Source organism: Taudactylus pleione, unplaced genomic scaffold (assembly GCF_031769625.1).
Source record: "Taudactylus pleione unplaced genomic scaffold, aTauple2 ptg000854l, whole genome shotgun sequence".
NCBI classification, from domain to species: domain Eukaryota; kingdom Metazoa; phylum Chordata; class Amphibia; order Anura; family Myobatrachidae; genus Taudactylus; species Taudactylus pleione.
The window spans coordinates 938,065-958,235 of record NW_028285256.1 but is presented as its reverse complement, the minus strand read 5'-3'; the positions used below and the strand labels follow the sequence as shown (position 1 = coordinate 958,235).

The following is a 20,171-nucleotide window of genomic DNA, read 5'->3' as shown; positions in this document are numbered from 1 at the left end:
GTGTTTCGGGCAATATTATATGCTCATATTCAGTCAAATGCTTCAGAACTCATTGGACGGCGCTTCATAGTGCAGATGGACAATGACCCGAAGCATACTGCAAAAGCAACCAAAGAGTTTTTTAAGGCTAAAAAGTGGAATGTTATGCAATGGCCAAGTCAATCCCCTGACCTGAATCCGATTGAGCATTCATTTCACTTGATGAAGACAAAACTGAAGGGAAAATGCCCCAAGAACAAGCAGGAACTGAAGACATTTGCAGTAGAGGCCTGGCAGAGCATCACCAGGGATGAAACCCAGCGTCTGGTGATGTCTATGCGTTCCAGACTTCAGGCTGTAATTGCCTGCAAAGAATTTGCAACAAAGTATTAAAAAGTGAAAGTTAGATTTAGGATTGTTTACTTTGTCCCATTACTTTTGGCCCCTTAAAAAGTGGGAGGCACATATAGAAACCGCTGTAATTCCTACACCGTTCACCTGATTTGGATGTAATTACCCTCAAATTAAATCTGAAAGTCTGCAGTTAAAGCACATCTTGTTTGTTTCATTTCAAAGCCATTGTGGTGGTGAATAGAGGCCAAAATATGAAAATTCTGTCAATGTCCCAATATTTATGTACCTGACTGTAGATAGTCCCACTGGAAAGTTCATACGGTATTTTGGAATATTTGCATACCATAATGAAATATATTGGGGATGGGACATAATTCTAAACACAGAATGCATTTATGTTTTATATACACCTTATACACACAGCCTGAAGGTAAATTTGTACTATAATTTTGTGCCTTAAACAAAGTATGTGTTCATTGAACCATCATAAAGCAAAGGTATCACTATCTCAGTCATGCCAAAAAAAATAAATCTATCTCGGAATATTTGTATACGGGAGATGCAAACTGTACACAAATTCAATGATTATATTCCTTAATCACTTTACTGGACTGATTTTTAATTTATTTTTAAATAAAAATTATGCCAAGGGTGTCTCTCACAGCTCCCCTTACCCATAGGGCCTCCATTGTAAACTTACCTCCCACATTTTAGTGTCAATAGATCCTCCAGCAGCCAATAAAACATTTTGTGGGTATCTGTCATCCCCCTATCCCCCACTAGCAAAAAAAAAATACCTCCATGGCACTTCCCCTTACTCCATCCCCATCATGCAGAGATCAGCGTATTAGTGCTCAGCAGGTGAACTGTTCTTGCACTTTTAGTACAGGTGCATGTGCCCCAGAGTGCTGTTTGCACAGAATTCTGGGGTGCGTTTTCAGTAGCGATGCTGGGGGAATGGATACGGACGGTACAGCCGCATGGGATGTGACTATCAGCGAAAGCCTGCCTTACTACAGTCTGTTCCCATGCAACTGTCATGTAGGTGGTTAAAGTGCTGGTGTCATTGGTCGTCACTCATCGCATCTGTGACTTGGTGGTTACTGTAAAGGTTACACACTGTCTCGGTACTCGATCTTGCACTCATTTATCACCTAAGTAAGAGGTTCCCAAACTCTGTCCTCAAGGCACCCTAACAATCCAGGTTTTAAGGCTATCCATGCTTGACCATAGTTGACCTCAATTAATTAGTATCTCAGTCAATTTGATTTAACCACCTGTGCTCAACCATGGATAGCTCTAAAACTTGGACCTTTTGGGTGCCTTGAGGACCGCGTTTGGGAACCTCTGACTTAGGTAATCGCCGTCCAGCCCAATTATATCACATACACAGCTTAATCACTTCCACAACCTATTGGATTAGGTCAATAGGACTTTAAGCTCTGTTACACAAATTTGCATGCTGGAACACAATATTATTGAGGCAATAGGACTCCATGTTACACAAATGTACACACTGGCACACATTATTAGGTCAATAGAACCCTAAACTTTGTTACACAAATGTAGATGCTGGCACAAACTGTACCCTCTGTAGTCAGAAAGTTAACATATATATATATATACACACTTACCATTGAAAGGATTAACATAGCCAAGCAACACTTCTCTTTATTAAATGCTTCTAGATTTGGTAGGGTAACAAGGGCGAACTTATTAAATGTAAGATCTAATATATAATGATATAGTGCTTTTTGATATAATGAAAATCTGTAACACGTATAGTAGGATCGTATAATATGTATGCCGGTTTGGAGGAAGTGGACAGCTCTCAATTTGATTAATCCCCAACAAAACTAAAACTTGAAAATAATTTTCCATGTGGTTTAAAACTCACTTTTTATTTCTCAGACATTCTGTAATGTGCACAAGGCTTTCACACCTTAGCCAGGAATATTCTGCTTAATTAAAAACTTTACTATCTTGCTAATTGACAGGAATAACATTTAAAATACCAATATTCTCCTGTCTTTACAAACCCTGAACCATTTGTCTGGTATGGTCGCATCAGATGTGACCGTGTCAGATCACCCACTGGTGCCTGATGGAAGCTAGACTGACCGTGATTGCGCATCCAAATGGCATCTCCCACCAGCCTGGGCTCGCAGCCTCGCCTCTCCCTCTCCCAGGCAGCAGTGATGGGCAATCCTCAGAAAGACCCAACTGCCACTGGCTTATCTTGCAGGTCTGTTAAGTCCTGCAATAAATGTAAGAAAGAAGAAGTCTATAGTTTTATATTTTGTGCAGTTAAAAAAACAAAACTTGATATTGCGATTTATAGTATATATACTAGTATAATGGATTCGGCATGTCCTGGGTCACCTTAATCTCTTCCTGTTTTTGTTGTACGAGCAGGGTCCTCCTGTATGACTAGGGCACCAGGGCAAGTTTATTCAAAAGAATGTGAGTGTTGGGCTGTGTTTATATATTAATATATATTTTTATGGACAGTATTGTGGCAGCACACCAAGGGGATTTTTCACAACAAGCCAAAGAGCATCAAAAACTATTCCCACATTTCAGACTAATATATCTTTCTTCAAGCGAGTGCCGATCTGTGGATATATATTTTTATGTATATATATACACATACACTGTAAAGTCTTTTTCCTGTATTAAACTTTTTTCAAATGATTTTATTGACAAATCTCCATATTTTGGAAGTAATTTATGCTGAATGGTTTAAATAGTTATTACTTAATTTGTTAAAAAAAAATAAAAAATTCAGGGACATTTTTGGAAAAAATATTTGTCCGTTAAATGGTTATTTTGTGGATTTAAGCTCACATGGGATATTAGGTTATCAAATGGAAATACACCGACTGGGTAGCTAAATATTTTTTGTTTCTGACATGTTAAGCTCATTCGCTGGTCACTTCTACCCTTGGAAATAAATTAGTTAAGTCACCATGGGTTTACTGGCCACATCATGAAACAGGTTTATCTGAGGATAAATCATTTATTGACTATCCTAATTTAAATGTAATCAGCGCTGTAACTAGTGCTCCCAGTGCAGGCCGCACTCCCTCCGCGTGATGTCATGCAGAATCGGCGGGGCCACAATCGCAGGTGATTACAGCAATACTCCGGATGCTCCGGGGGGCTGTAAGGGCAGCGGTGTGACTGTCTGAATCATCCTAAGGATGCTCCAGGCGGCACTGCTGCAGAGATTCTGGTTGCAGGGTGCCATTCTAGGCACCATGCTAGCCAGATGCAGGGAACCATGGGTGAGCGACGGTGCTGTTGCCCTCTGTGCAGCCACATTGCTCGCACACCCTTAGTTACAGCCCTGTATGCTGTATTTAATATTTTATTTGGCCTCTATTGTGACTATTTCTACCAGGGAGCATTACAATTGGGGCAGCACAGACAATGGTTAGCGTTAGTGACTCACAGCACTGAGGTCGTAGGTTCGATTCCCACTATAGCCCTAACTGTGTGGAGTTTGTATATTCTCCCTGTGCTTGCGTGGGTTTCCTCCGGGTACTCCGGTTTCCTGCCACACTCCAAAAATATACTGGTAGGTTAAGTGGCTCCCAACACAAATTAACCCTAGTGTAAGTGTGTGTACATGTAATAGGGAATATAGATTGTAAGCTCCACTGGGGCAGGGACGGATGTGAATGGCCAAATATTCTCTGTAAAGCGCTGGGGAATATGTGTGCGCTATATAAATAACTGGTAATAATAATTACAATTCTAATACAGTTGCTGAATTATGTGGGGAGACATTGATTCTGGCTGTTGCCAAAATGCATGTGTAGTTCTAATATCCCTTATTTGGGCTAGTCAAAAATTATATTTCTCTCTCTACTACATTGTGCATAACTTAAATAATTTACAGGTACGTCAGTGCAGGGTTGTAACTAGACTTGTGCTAGTCGCCCTGAGGACAGCACCATCATTGCTTAACGGCCCCAGCATTTGGCTTGCAGGCTGCTTGGAACGCCGCCCTGCACGTAGACTTGCTGTTGCAGAGCTGCTCAGAGCATCTTTGGATGGTCCAGGCACGCACCAGGTACAGCTCACCTGATGTCAGATGGTGGGCCCACACTGCGGTGGCACTGTGCCAGTGGGTACCAAGTCTGCTTAAACCGAAAAATCTTTACATTTCTAAGCACTCAAAAGAGACTGTATAATCTGCAGTACAGATGTGTCCATATACAGCTGTTACCAAATTGCTCCAAACAACCCCGTTTATTGAGCAACAAAAAAAAAAGAGCACCCAGTACACTAAATGCGAACTAAGGGCTTCATTCACAGATTACGTACATTTTATATTTTCTGCACCTGCACAGGAGCCACCCTGCACATGAGCAGATCTGTTTCTGCAATGTTGGTCACAGTGCCCCAAAGGCCGCAGCATGATTGACATGCTGCTGGCGTTTGCGGGTGGCAATGGTGAGCATTCAGAAAAAGGGGGCGTGTCAGACTCGTTTTCTGGGTGTGCTGATGCCTGTGGCTGGCAGGAGGTTTCTGTTTACACACATTTACATATTGTCTCACAGCCTCAATAGCGCCCATCTCCGACTCAGCCCATAAGATGCTAAACATACAGTACGGGGAATGCACCAGGCGTCTTACTCCATATGGTGCAAAAAGTATAAGTTTAAAAGCACAGATTCACACTATGCATCGTAATGCTCAATCTGTGACTTTATACCAATCCCTTTGCTACAAAAACACTAATCCTAAATGCCTGCTACATTATAAGCAAAGTAGAACGTAAAATTGAGGTAAATGTGTGCCGCATGGGAATAGCGCCAAGCGTATCACGCCATATGAGCATAGGTTTTTGAATGCTGATCTGCAGTATTGTAAATGCTAAATAAACGCCGTCTCTGGGATGTTTTAACAATTTTCTATGGTTAAAAAAATGCCTATGATCAGTAATGGCAACTTGTTACTTCATATCACAAATCCATGTTCTAGGATTTCTGAAACTGGCATGTATAAGCCTATGGGGCCTATTCATCAACACTAAAATAATGTTTTTAAGGACATTTTCCTTAAATACCGTTACTTTAGTATTCATGAAGTATCTTAACACAGGAGATATCACTGATATCTCCTGGTTAAGTCCCCCTGCAGATATGGAAATTATGGTATTAATCAATTTCTGAAAATTGTGTGTTTTCGGAATTTGATGGAGTTACTATCCGCCACTGTGAGGTGGCGAATAGTAGGTGACACTTACCTGCTTCCAGCTGTGCAGGTCCCCCGGCGTCTTCCTTCGGCACTCTGGTCCCTCCTCTGCTCGGACACTGTGTTCTCCCAGCAGAACACAATAAAGTTTAGAAGAAAAAAAAATTATTTTTTTTCGAAACTGTACTGTGGTGTGCTGGGAAAACACCGTGTCCGAGCAACCACCGGAGCCAGAGGCGCTGCAGCGACCAGGTATGTGTGGGACGGGGGACACACACACAAAATTACCGCAGCTGTAGGCAGTGCTGCACCTGTGCTGGTTTTACGAATGTAACATCGCATGCACAGCACAGATTCCAGCTGCGGTAAGTTAGTGTAGAAGGGGAAAACTATTTCCCGAAAAGCTGTCATCGCAGAAATGACAGCTTTTCGGAATAGATAGTTATGGAGAGGAGGAATGATGAATTCCCCGGTAATTAGGTAGAACTCCATGCGAGTTCTAAACCTAATTACCTACAGAGAATTTTAAGTTATGCTAAATAGGCCCCTATGAGTCTTATTTCCAATGGGATACCTTGTTGGATCACAAACTAGTAGAGTATCTGAACATCCACTAAAAGTAAATAAAAAAATAACAAACAGCACTGAGACGACCCATATTACTGGAACGTCTTTCAGCCTTTTGCGCAATTTCTTGATAACTGTCCAAAACCTATTGTGACATCACAGGTTTCTGCATTTGTACTATTGTTATTTTAGATATGGAAAGCCCTTACGTATGAAAGTGAAATAGGGATACAAAACACATTTACTATAGCTGAAAATTGGACCAAAAGTTTTTAAAAAATAGTTTTTTTTTTTTTTGCATCAATCTAGTGCAAATTGCAAGATGGAGAAGTGAGTTGTTATTTAAATATGATTTTAGCACCAAGGGAAGGCAAAGCTGTTGAATGTTTCCCCTACCAATGCTAATTTGTTGAAGCTTTGGACTACATCCTGTTTATTTAACTTCCTGGCAGAGGGCCTGATTCAGACATGTACACTAATGCTGCGACTGTGCGAAAATATGCAAATGTCGCAGATGCTGAGGAATGTATTAAGACGCCCACTTGTGAATCCAAACATTTGCATACAAAGATGCAGCATCGGTCGCAGATCATTTGACTGTCGCAGTCCTAAGTATGTATATGATCCAGAAGCATGGGCGTAGGAACGGGATGCATTTTCGATGCCGGACGTCGGTATACTGATGCCGAAATCCCGATGCCGCGATCCTGCAGGGATTAAATACTGACGTCGGCATCCCAAACACCGACATTCTGAAGGTAAGTATACTAGCCTTAACCCGGGGATGGAGGGGTTAGGATTAAGGACCTCCCAGGTGGGTTAGGGTTAGGCTGTGGGGAGAGGGGGTTAAGGTTAGGCAGTACCCCGGGAGGGTTAGGTTTAGGGTACGGAAGGTGGGGTTAGGATATGGCACCACCGGGGGAAGGTTTGGATTAGGCACCACCAAAGGAGAGTTAGGGTACTTACCAGTCCCTGTTGGGATTTTGCATGATCGTGATTCCAGGGTCTGTATTTGAAATGCCGACATATCATACCAATTCCGTGGGAATTGAGACACTGGAGCCATATTTCTAGCACACAGGATCACAGACGCAGGGTGTGACATGCACCCGAAACGGACGCTAGATGCCTGCATTCTTTGCCGCCACTTCCTGTCTCCTCCCCCAAACGCTCCCTGACTGGCAATCACACTGCGAGTAATACGAACGCTGTGCAGTGCAACTTAGACATAAGCATGGTTTTCTGACAAGCGTTCAAATCCATAAACATCTGCATCTCTAAGCCAGGCCCTAAATCCCTCTTTCTCTAATATTGCTCACCTAGATCCAAGTATGTCTTCATCATGCCATTTGCAGCCATTGCATTCTCAAATACCTGTAGTTGGGTGTCAATATCAGAGTCTGCTTCTTGAAAGATAGGGAAATCCCGATAGCCTAATTTTCCTCTCTCTTTCATGCATCAGGTCCTCTTGGCTCCAGAGCTGCCAGCATCAGCACTTAATAGAAACGCCTGCATGACTACAGCCCAATCTGTGTTCTCTGGCTCCCTGGTCTAACGTAGCCAGGTACACTTGAAGGGCTGCTGGTGAGGCCCCACCGTGCTCTGCCTGTCTTTCTGGAACTCCCTCCCTTTCTGTTTGATCAAAAGGGAAAATTTGGCTTCCATACCTGGCACAAATATTGGACTCTGACAAACTTTTAACCACAACCCACCAGCCTCATATACAGGTAAAGAAATATACATTAATCACACCAATGCAATAACATACTGTAATAAATTACATTAAGAGGTATATTTAGTGAACGTTTTTAGGAGTGTAGATGTTGCTAGAAGTGCTAGATAAATGTTAGGTAGAATCTGATTGGTTCCTATGGGCAACATCTCCACTTCTAAAAACTCTCACTTTAGTAAATATACCCCTAATAGTCCAGAATTTGGCTCCCTATATTGCCAATATTGGGTATCATAAACACTTGCGACCTGGAAACTCCAATTGGTTTAGCAAAAGTACCTAGCGTGTTTCGCACTGCGCATGCCCTGAAGACAAGCGTACGCAAGCATGGCTGATTAGGAGTCATACACAACTCAGGTGCATCTCCACCACTTGCTTTGTGGAGGGGGTATAACTGGGTGGTCACGGGGTGTTCGTACATAAGCGAAGTCCAGTGAGGGCGTGTCAATGGGCTATACAGAGTTTTGTGCATTTGTAAATATGCCTATTTTCCGATGGAGCTTTTGTAAACCAGGGATACAGTAGGGCTGGTGCAAGATCGCACTGATAATGATGACGGGTGTGAAACCAAACGCCTGGTCCAGGAGACTCATTTATACATCTACACAGGAAGCTTCGTTTTGCCAAAGTGAACAGTAATAAGCCTTAGGGATCTGAACTTTTGTACTAAAGTTTCCTTTTTTAGATGTGGAACTTATTACTAATCTGACTGCCCCACTGTCTCAATCTAATCAAAGTATTTTTTTATTAAGTTTTTCTTGTGGCATAAGTACATGGTGACAATCATTATCTTCTATTTACAGTGACTGAAAAAAATCCATCTTCCTCTCTGCTCCATCTCCATTTGCTGCAGATATGGCGCCTTCTCTGCAGACTGCGTACGCGCGCCGTTGGTGGATCGCTACCACTGCAGTGCTGGAGAATCTCTTCTTCTCAGCTGTTCTGTTCGGATGGGGTTCTCTGCTCATCATGTTACAACAGGAAGGATTTTATTCACATCTATGCAAAGGTGCGCAAAGAGATTTCAATTGCATATTATATACAGCTCTACACAGAAATAAGCAGGAAAACATAATTGGGTTCCATACTCGTGCCACTTACTTATGAGACAACACGCACATGCCTTATTGTTGTTGGGTCAAATGGCCAAGGGGCAGAATGAATTAGTCGCAGAAACATCTTTGTTACCCGTGGCTTGACTTAGGGCCTTATTTATCAATGAGTTTTATCATACGCAATGAGTGATAAAACTCGTTGCGTGTGATAAATGGTGCTCCAGCCAATCAGCTCCCAACTGTTATCTGTTTGAAAAATGACAGTTGGGAGTTGATTGGCTGGAGCACCATTAATCATATGCAGCAAGTTTTATCACTCGTTGAGTATGATTAAACTCGATAAATAAGGCCCTTAACATGCTTATCGCATGGTAATTTAGCTTACCACGTGTATGCACGCTCATGCTTAATGCACAATTTAATTGGCAAAGGCTTATCCCTGAGGTCGCGTGGTAATCCTGGCTGATATTACCCGCGTTAAGTATAAGGAAATCAGTCTGTACCCCCCAAGAAATGCAAATTAACATTGGATAAGAGTATAGAGGGCTATTAGCGGCCAAAAAGCAAAGTCATTGGGGCTCTTAAAAGTTGTCAAATGGCTGATTTTTTTGATTTTTTTCAATAATAATGAAAAAATTACATAAAGAAAGCGTTTTATGTTGTTGTTTTTTTTTTAGCAAACAAATTTTTCATTAATTTGAAGCCACTTTTAAAAATTGGTTAAACAATACCTGTAACTCCCACCTGCAAGCCTGTCCCATCTATACAACAGCCCCATATACCTGTCACACATCTTTTAATCCATTATTCTGCATTTTGCAGTGTATCACCCCAAAAATTACGTCATTACTGGCCAAATTAAGCTAATTAAAAAATATAAAATACCTAATTAATCATTAGGAGGGCTGTCCTTGGGGTTCTGAACAAAGGGCCTGATTCACTACCATATGCAACTGTGATTATGCACGCAATTGGCCAATTGTTGCGTACTGCACATGCGTACGCATCGTAATGCGCGTTCACGAACTAGCCATTGTGATTGGGACTGCAATCGCAGTGACTACTGTGATAAGGTCGGGGTAACGGGTCCCTCTCCTGGGGTAGATGGACACCACCTTACACACAGCAGCCAGGAAACCGCACTCCAGTCGTGGATTTTTGTGCAAGCTGGACGTTGCCAGTTTTTATTGTGCAATTTCAATAAACAAAACATGAAATAAACCCTAGCCCGGCTGAGCACTAACTAGACAGCAAGTTCCCTATCTAACAGAACACTAAACAAAATCCCCATCCACAGTACCTTCTGGTTTACAGCCAACAGTGTCTCAGAGCAAGCTAACCTGCGGCCTGCTCTCCCAGGTATCAGACACTCAGCTACAACTGAACACAGCTTATATCAGCCAGTTCCTGGTATAAACCCTAATGAGCCTGCTACCAGGCTGAAAGGCCCAAAACCTGGAGTGACCTGTGGATGGAGTCCTCCCTCTCCTCAAATCCACACCCCCAGGACCCAAACCGGCTTTTCCGAAAGCCAATACTCTGGTCTGTTTACACAACAGACTTCTCCGGGGGTTTTTTACAACACATAGTCCAAAAACCTAGGACAAACGTACCTGCCATTGTCCACTTTACCAGTGATTCTATTACACTACGTAGACTCTTTGATTGACAGGGAATGCTGTTTGTGGGTGGTGGTGGGATGAACGCAGGCATGCCAGTGCGTTTCAATGTCGTTGCAGGGGCATGTATAGATTATCCATTGCAATGGCCTACGCAGCCTGAGGCCTGATAGCGTATGTGGAAGTTAGCAATTTCCGAGTAAGGTCAGGGCTTGTGCAAGTGTCCATGAGGCTGCGATGGTACTTGATTGTACCGATGGTTTCGCAGTCATGCTAAACATTACGGATGTGTGTAAGGCATAGTGAGCATCCTTATTGTAGTGCTGCGTATGGCGTAGCGATCGCAATGAATCAGCATACTATCACAGTTGAACTGCATGCGTAATAGCTATTGCATTCACAGTTGCGTTCCGTAGTGAATCAGGTCCAAAGTCCCAACATGTTTTCCTTAAAATAGGGATTTTCCACAACTATTTGCTTAGGGGCTATGAAGAAAAACTGCATTAAATCCTATGGAAAGTTAACATGGATTAACTTGCACAGCTAACTGATTAGGGAAAACATTTTTATACCCAGACACGTGAAGTTGAATTTATCCGGGTTAACTTGTGTAAATGGGTTATCACTGATAATTGAATCCCCCTCATACCCCTTTCACACTACAAGCAATAACCCGGTTATTGCATGTGAATGTGCAGCAACCCGGGTCTCCCCAGTGTGAAAGGGCCAGGTTAATATAAGCCGGGTCGCGTAACCTGGCATTTCAACCCTGGTAACGAGTAGGGTTGAACACTGGTTCAACCTGGCTCGCAATGCAGTGTGAACAGGTAACCCGGGTCGATGCGATTGACAGACAGAGACATTTAAGGAGCGGTACAGGGGCGGGGTAGGCTGGCGTTCCCGGAAATGGGGCCGTGTATGCCCCGTTATTCGGGATCTGCCTTGATCAACACAGTATCCTGGGCTCGCAAGCCGGCCAGCCTGAGTAAGCTGAGGATCGCAATTGCAAAGCTGCCTGCGTGCAAAGTGAGGAAAATTATTTATCATGGACAGTGACAGCACAAATACCGCCACTACCCCTGGATTACTAGTGCCATCTCGCTAATGTATTTGCAAAAAAAGTCTTAGAAATTCTTTCTAAACCCATTATGAATTGGAATTCCAATTGATTTCTACAAAGTCATTTTTTAAAAAATTAGGTATTTCTCAGCCCCTATTTTCTACTCTGCTCTCATTTATTATAGCAGGTAACAGACAGCCTGCACGTATCACTCACAGGGGGAAATGTACTGTACTAGCCTGTTTTAAAGGGGCAATCATTTAAAAAAAAATAACACAAAAAAAGAGTCAGGTTGGTTTTGACTATTAAATTATTGCCCCTTTAAAACGTCAGGTAGACTCGCCAGGGACTAGTCGATGCCCACATGTCGCAGGCTATTACATTGGCCCCATTATGCTCATTATGTTATTGAGCTGGTTTACAAACTGTTATGCTACAGTAAAGCAGGTGTGTGTGCTGTATTTCAACTATGGAAAAAAATATAAAAAATCACTTTATTATACATCATTACATATTATGCAACACACTTTCCTAATTTTTTAAGTCGTTTTCCATACCATAATAAAGCATTATGATAATAACAATAGACAGCCTCTCTTTGTTTCCAGAGACAAATTCTTCTGAGAATGAATCGTTGTCCTATAAAGCAGCAGCTAATGCCTCGTTACCGAAGCCGTGGCTGACTTGTACGGCCCAGGAAGAGATGCTGAATTTGGGTTTTACTATTGGCTCTTTTTTATTGAGTGCAACAACGCTTCCCTTGGGAATTCTGATGGATCGATATGGACCTCGCCCACTCAGATTAGTGGGAAGGTGAGTGTATGAAAGCATATAGCACACATACCCTGGTTTAGTGCTTCACAAATATTGTATGCTGAGACACAATAGTAAATGTACCAGCAGGGGGCGCTGTTTGGCGGCACCAGTCAATTTTCTGTTTATAATCAATCTGACGTGAAGTCGCCTAGGGGATGGGGCTGCCGACTCTAGGAGGTGGAGCACTGCCTGGAGTGTTCTATGGACACTCCTTGCATCTCCATAGTCTGCACGGTGCCTGTCAGGAGCTTTCCTTAGACTCTCTGTGCGGCTCTACAGTATCACTACTGGCTTGAACAGCACCTTTCAAGCCATGGGGCAGCGATGGTGCTGCCCCAAGATCCCTGTGCAAGGCCGCAACTAGGGAGGGGGGCAATAAGGGGGCATGTGTCCCGGGTGCCAGACTAGAGGGGGTGACGAGGAGAGGCTGCCAAGGTAGGGGTGCCCTAGGTAGCTGCATGTGTAAGTTTGGAGCCGCATGCGGGACCTGAAGGCAGCCGTGAGAGACACAGCACTGCCATCAGTCTAATGTGTGGCTGCTGGTCTGCAAGCTCTAATTGGTTTGCGACCGGCACCACCTTAGAATGACAGTGGTGCTGACCGATCCCCGGCATGTGGCATCCCCATCTCATCCTATGCCACCAGAGCTAACCCACCACGTGGCCCCGGCAGGTAAAAAGAAGGAGCTGGCTTACTAGGAGATCCCATTTTAATGTGAGAGTCTGTTTTTAATAGTGTTTTATCTGTCAGTTCTGAGGGGCTGCTGTTACTGGGGGCATTACTGTGGCATAATATGTAAGGGGCCTTACTGTGACATAATGTATAGTAAGAGGCATTACTGTGTGGCATAATGTGTTGTAAGGGGCATTACTGTGTGGCATAATGTGTTGTATGGGGCATTACTGTGAGGCATACTGTGTTGTAAGGGGCATTACTGTGTGGCATAATGTGTTGTAAGGGGCATTACTGTGTGGCATAAAGTGTTGTAAGGGGCATTACTGTGTGGCATAATGTGTTGTAAGGGGCATTACTGTGTGGCATAATGTGTTGTAAGGGGCACATCCTCCATTAATAAACACACACATTTCAAAATACTGTCATACCTGGGACTCGAACCCATCACCTTTCACTTTGCAATCAGACACCATCCATCAAACCTTAATACCAGCAGCATATTTCGTTTAGGATCACAGTGATACAAATGAATATGCCATCATTACTTACCCATCCGACGAGGTCCAGCACCGTCCTCGTCGTCGTTCACCTGCTGGCAGCCTATCGCTGCCAGCAACGGGCTACTCTACCATGCGCATGCGCCAAGATTTGTCTGCACTTGTGCATGACTGATTAACCCAGCGGGCACCCGGCAGTGCCTGGAATGTTTCATTGAAGCCGGGAAGGCTGCTGCCAGGTCCCCAATGGGGGACCGCATCATTCTTGCCATCTAAAGATGGTGAGAGCGATGCAGTGACAAACAACGGTAATCTCAGATTACTGTGGTGTGTTTATATATAGAAAGGATGACATAACCCCTTTAGCGAGTGTTAAAGGGTGTCACGACCAGGGTTTCGCGGCGTGGAAGTTTGCAGTCCTTACCGGTGAGGGTGCTGTGGCACGGTCCTTCTGTTGGGGGAGCTGGCGTGTGGAGACTGGCATTGGCTGTACGCAGAGGTCTGCCAGCATTGGGCCATTCTGGCAAGGATAAGTCTAGCGGCATCTCTGCGTCACAGGTGTCTGGGTGCCACCATGTTGTCTTTGGCCATGTGACATAGCAGGCCAATCTTCTGTAGGTCACCTGCTGTCTCTGGCCTATCACGTTCCGCTACTGGGTACTTAAGGGTGTTTGGAGCTCCCTGTAGTTGCCAGTGCAACGTGTTCACAGCATAGCTGTGAGAAACTTCTCTGCGCTCCTGAAACCTAGACTTGTGCTCCAATGCTTGCCCTAGCTCCTTGACGGCCTCTGACTCCCTGCATAGGCTGCACCTCTCTGCCTTGCTTTGCTCTCCGCTGAGATCTGCCCTGCACCTTCCACCAGACCCAGTCCTGTCTGAACCTGTCTCCTCAGTTAACCCACTTCTGCCTGAACCTGTCTCCTCAGTTAACCCACTTCTGCCTGAACCTGTCTCCTCAGTTAACCAATTCCTGCGCAACCATCATCACAGCATTACCGGATATCCCCTTCAGCCACTATTCAGGAAACCAGGATATCCACTTCACTCTCACAGTCTATCTAGATTCATCTCTGTCACCGATCTGGACATTCGTTTACTCCCATTCACTACAGTTCCCTTCAGCCACATATATCAGTTTGTTTATTACTGGACTTTAGTTTATCTTATTGTTCATGTCTACGAACATTCACATTAAACAACCCACCTTTCAGTTTAAGGGGTCTATTTACTAAGCAGTGTTAGGAGACAGAGTGAAAAGTGATAAGAAAGTGATAAGGTGCCAGCCAATCAGTTCCCAACTGTCATTTTTCAAACACAGCCTGTGAGATGGCAGTTGGGAGCTGATTGGCTGGCACCTTATCACAGACTTATCACTTTTCACTCTGTCTCATAACACTGCTTAGTAAATAGACCCCTAAACCTGTTTCGATGTCTGCTCCTGTTTCCACCCCGGGTCCACAACAAATACAGGGCCTGAATCAGAGTTGGGAATAGAGAGAGATATCTCTCTCAACTGATTATCTTGGTGAAAGCATGCTGCACTGCAGGTGGGGCAGATTTAAAATGTGCAGAGAAATTTAGATTTGGGAGGGAGGTGTCCAAACTGACATCTAAATTGTAGAGTAATAATAAAGCTGTGCAGTATTTGTGGCCTACATTTAAAAGCAGCCAGTATTTACCCTACTTGCAAAAAAAAAAATGTATTTACACCCCTTGCATTGCAACATGGTTCGTCCAGGTACATAGTTAAGTGCTATCTCTCTCTCTATTCCCAACTCTGAATCAGGCCCACAGTCCCTAACAAATGGGTTATGCATCGTTGATAAATGGGGCCTTAAAATCCAATATTACCAAAATATAAAAGGCCCTATGGGATTGTATTCTATGAATGAGGTACGGTGTCCAGATTATAGAGTTCCGGGGTCAGCACTTATGGTGAAATGGGAGGCTACAAACCCAACAGCGCTGCTAAAAATCATAGTGTATTAGGAACAGAGCTGATTGGTTGGTACTTTACTGTGTCTCTCTCCAAGCTTTCATCCTATGAACCTATTTACTTATTTTTTTTTGCTATAAAATTATCATACATAATAACTAACAAGGGGCACAAGAAAAAAAGTATGAAAACTGAAAAGGTTACAAAAACTTAAAAAGGTTAAAAAAAACAGTGTCTTACATTAATATGGCCATCGGCAATTTTAAGATTTAAATGTCAGATTTATTTTTTACTGGCTGATTAACATTTAACAGATTTATCAGTGAGTGATATTCTTGTTATCACTCATTACTAATCTTAAATGGTGCTCCAACCAATCAGCTCCTAACTCATTTGTAAAACACATAACAGGAGCTGATTGGTTGGAGCAACACTTATCACTTGTTGATAAATCTGAGCCTTAATCACAGCCTTGCATGTAAGCGGAGGGCATTCTGGTTAATGGTGATGGCAGTGCTGTGATTGTGAAGGCTCACCTTTCTCCTTTTTCACAGTTTCTGCTTTGCACTGTCATGTGCTCTGATGGCTCTCTCTGGATATGATCCGTCAGGTAAGTGAACTTTGTCAAAATATTTTTTTTACTGTGGTTTAACTTTATACCTTAGTCATTTGTGGTTGTTTAGCTGTTATTGCAGTTCATCCGCTTCCTATTATTTTGCTCTTTATTTTACTTCTCTATATTTTATAATGTAGTTTTAATGTAGCTGCTCCTTACTGTAATAGTTTATTATTTGTAGACTTTCATAAATAAATCACAGCTATCAGAGCCCCTTGTATTTCGATCTGCAACTATCAGAATATAATATCCATGTATCTGATTTGTATTACTTTTACAGTGTTAGCACCAGTGATATTTCTTGCTCTGTCTCTGAATGGTTTTGGAGGTATCTGTCTTACATTCACGTCTCTAACCGTAAGTGTTCTGTGACTCTTGCAATAAATACTATGGACCTTATTTAAGTAGTGTACTTTGGGCTTGATTCAAGTGTGGACACAATGCCGATATTTACAGCATGTAGTTTAGAGATTATTGGCCGACTGCCGCATGCACAAGATACCTTAGCGATGCCGCACACAGTGAGGATTTCTTTGCAAAGTGATTGACATCCAGTCACCGTTTGGAGGTGCTTACAGGGAGTGGCAACAAAAACTCAGGAGTGTTCTGGCCATTTTTGGGGGCGTGTCCCAGCATATGGCTGCGATTCCGTATGCATAAAACTTGGCACCAGTGTCTTAGTTCCCGCGGTCATTCTGCATAGGGTTACTCAGATGGTCGATTATTGAAGGATCTACGACAACCGCTGTATGCAGTTGCTTGGATATGCGGTGGGTGTCTCAATAAATTTTCAGGCAGTTGTGTGCACTAGTATATATTCACACAGTAGTTGCGTACGGGATCGAAACTGCGATTGCATTAGCGTACATATCTAAATCAGGCCCATTATACGCATTTATGTGGTTTGTAGCAGTGCTTCTAAATGGTCCATATCTGTTTGCCGCTCTCATGAAATGCCTTGCTGTATGTTTATGTGTGCTTGAAGGTGGAACATCCTGAAGAGATTTTGAATAACCCCTTTCTATATACAAACTTTTTATGTTTTTCTCCTCAAATATTGTGCAGTTAAGATTCAATTAATTACGATATTCGTTTATCATGAGAGTTAGGGGACATCGGGGTCATAGGTGTATCTTCGGTGGAGGGGCCTGTGTGCCTCCCCCTTATGTTGGCACATGTGCTTTGAAGAGCGTGGCACTGCGCATTTCCCCGTTATATCTGTATCAACAGAAGGAAGGAAAGTATAGTACATGGGTACATCACCTGATCAGGATTTTGCCTTTCCACCATTTTATTTAATTTAAATAAACTAACTCAGTCTTAAACCTAGATTTTGCACTGCTTTGCAAAACTAGGTGCCCCAATGTATCAAATACATTTTACATTTTTACACATTAAGAAACGATGTAGAGTTGGAAGTAGATTGGGCTACATTACTCAGAAGAGGTGCACAGAGATATAATGCAACTCTGTGTGTGCTACACATCTGTGTGTGTAGCATTTGCACCTTGTTTCCTGTTGGTCGTAAACATCATTAGTGTGTACATGCTCCTTCCCTGTACTAGGAGAAAAAGATATGCGTCCAAAAATAACACTTTTGCTTTTATCCTTGTCAACACAGCCCACCTTTGCATATACAACATAACAACAAAATGGCCGTACTTAGCACTTTACATGCTCACTTATGTCTCCTAAACAAACTTTTTTGTGACATTTATAACACCTGAATACAATCTAAAGTGGCAGAACAATGTAATCGCATATTCTGATTGGTTCTCCTGCTCACATCTCTCCCACAGCGTCTTATAGCCCCAGTTTTCAAACAGACTGTCATAAGATTTGTGAGCACTTCATTTACCAGAAGCGCATTGTTCTATACAGTATCTGACCATTAGCAGAACTCATGGGACTGCAAGGTACAAAGCAGAGACGTAACTAGGGTAGTGCGATCAGTGCCATGGCACAGGGCACCACAGTGCAGGGGGTGCTGTTTGGGCCTCTCAATTTTCCTGTTTATTATCATTCTCACTTGTAGCTTCCTCTTCTTTTATCCCCAGCACCTCTTGGCCTCCTATATCTCTTCCCTGGCCCTTCCCCATGAGGCCATGGCCCTTTTTACAGGTGCACTATCTTAAGTCCCTATTTAAAAAATGGGTGTGGGGGGCACCAATGCTCTCTCTGGCACAGGGCACCAGAAAATCTAGTTACAGCTCTGCAGCTCTGGTACAAAGTGTAGATATGAGAGAGCAGGTTTGCTGGGATTATTTATGCTGCCGTAGAGCCACTGATGAGCAAACCTAAGTTTCTGTCATGTTATACCTCAAACGATTTGGGTATGGGATCCCAGCTGTTAGGATGCCAGTGGTCAGAATACCGTCGGCATCCCGACAGTCAGAATCCCGACGCCTGAAGGTAAGTAGCCTAACCCACCTTTCTCGTAGCCTAACCCTCATCCCCCCCCCCCACAGCCTAGCCCTAACCCTCCTTCACCGAAGTCTAAACCTCCCCCTAGTGTTTGACCTTAGTAAACCCTAATCCTAACCCTCCCCCTTACTCTAATACTTACCATCGGGATGCCGGGGATCGGGATTCTGGAGCCGGGATTCAGACTACTGTATGGATTCCAGCACCGGTATTCTGAGTGCCAGCATCCCGACCATCGGGATGGTGACTACATTTCCTTCAGACAAACATGGAGACTTAAGTTACTATATATATATATATATATATATATATATATACTTATACAGAAAGCATCTTGTATCATTCACAAATGTTCTAAGAGAGCATCAGCAAATTCATTATAGTTTAAAAAATCTACAGTACTGTATATATCCCTGATTATACTTTGTCCTTTTTTATTATATTTACAGTTGGTGTCATGACAGTCCAGGTTACTATTTTATTTCTGTATGGTTTGGCTTCTGTAGGCTAATTAGCAAGTGCAGGCTAGTTTCAAAGGAACAAGTTTTGTGTCCATATAGGGAATTTATTTTGCCAGGTAGCTGGTACCCTGTAGACTGTGGGATTGGCCAAGCGCAGGTTTATTTGCTTTCTTGTTTTCACGTCTGCCAAGTTTGTTAGTGTAGTTCTGTTAGCACTTCATGCCCAGCTGTGGATCCCACATAAATATTCCAGCATACTACAGTAGTCCTAACATACAAAAGGCTTTCAGTGGCTATAAGAAGTATTCCTTTTGGATTTAGGCAAATCCATTGTGGTTTTTGCTATATTTAGGTTCTTTGCATGCTGAAATATAAATCTTCTAAATAGTTCTACTGTGGGTGTCTCAGAGGCCGCAGCAGGTCGTCCTCCAGGATTTGGCGGCTATATAAATATTGGGGGAGCACCAAGAATATACCTCCACTCTATAACTGCAGCCAGGAAGAAATCCTGACTCAGTGGGATAGTTTGGAAAAATTGTGGACTGCCGCCAGACACAGGTGAAGAGGCGTCTCAGCGTGTGGTGACACCCGGTGCGCAGCTCATACGAGGGGCGCATGTTAAAGGTAGCATGGCCTCCTGCCCACAAGGCCACGCCCCCTCATTTATTCTGTTTCAGGGTCGTGACCGTGGGCTGGATGCATCAATGCATATTTTGCAGTCACACCTCAGAAAATGACGTTTTCGGAAATTTGGCCACTTACCGCATATGCACCAAGCATCGGAATGCGATACATTCTGGAGCTTGGATGCGATACATTCTGGAGCTTTAGACGCATGCGCAGGAGGACTAGCTGCTCTGCTATTTGGTGTCACCCCCTTGGATGGTGTCAGCGAGCAGCTATACTGGAGATAGAGGCAGGGGAGGGGCTGGGGGCTGCCCAGCAGCTGCTGGAGCGCTGGGTAAGCTCATGAGTGTCAAGAACGGAGGGCGTGGCATGCGGTCACACCCCCAAGATAGGCACAAATGAGGGTGTGTGGCTTTGATACACAAGGCCACACCCCCTTACACACCCTCCTGACAGCTGCACTGAATGTCACCAAGATCAGTGACACCACTGTTTAAACCTGGAAATCCTTTGCGATAGCAAAGGACAGCTCTTATCGGGAGAGCTGT

General features: G+C 43.4%; 1 protein-coding gene across 3 annotated transcripts in view; it reads left to right on the top strand.

Moving 5' to 3' along the window:
• Positions 1-20,171, top strand: part of SLC43A1 (solute carrier family 43 member 1) — a 90,798-nt gene that overhangs the window by 4,113 nt on the left and 66,514 nt on the right. The window contains exons 2-6 of one of the 3 annotated variants that reach the window (XM_088458814.1): positions 7,568-7,832; positions 8,691-8,846; positions 12,180-12,384; positions 16,050-16,105; positions 16,392-16,468. In XM_088458814.1, coding sequence (XP_088314940.1) covers positions 8,693-8,846; positions 12,180-12,384; positions 16,050-16,105; positions 16,392-16,468 — 492 coding nt within the window. In that variant the 5' untranslated portion in view covers positions 7,568-7,832; positions 8,691-8,692. Of the gene's footprint in view, positions 1-7,567; positions 7,833-8,640; positions 8,847-12,179; positions 12,385-16,049; positions 16,106-16,391; positions 16,469-20,171 lie in introns of all 3 variants that reach the window. The other 2 variants (XM_088458813.1, XM_088458815.1) reach the window with 2 other exon arrangements.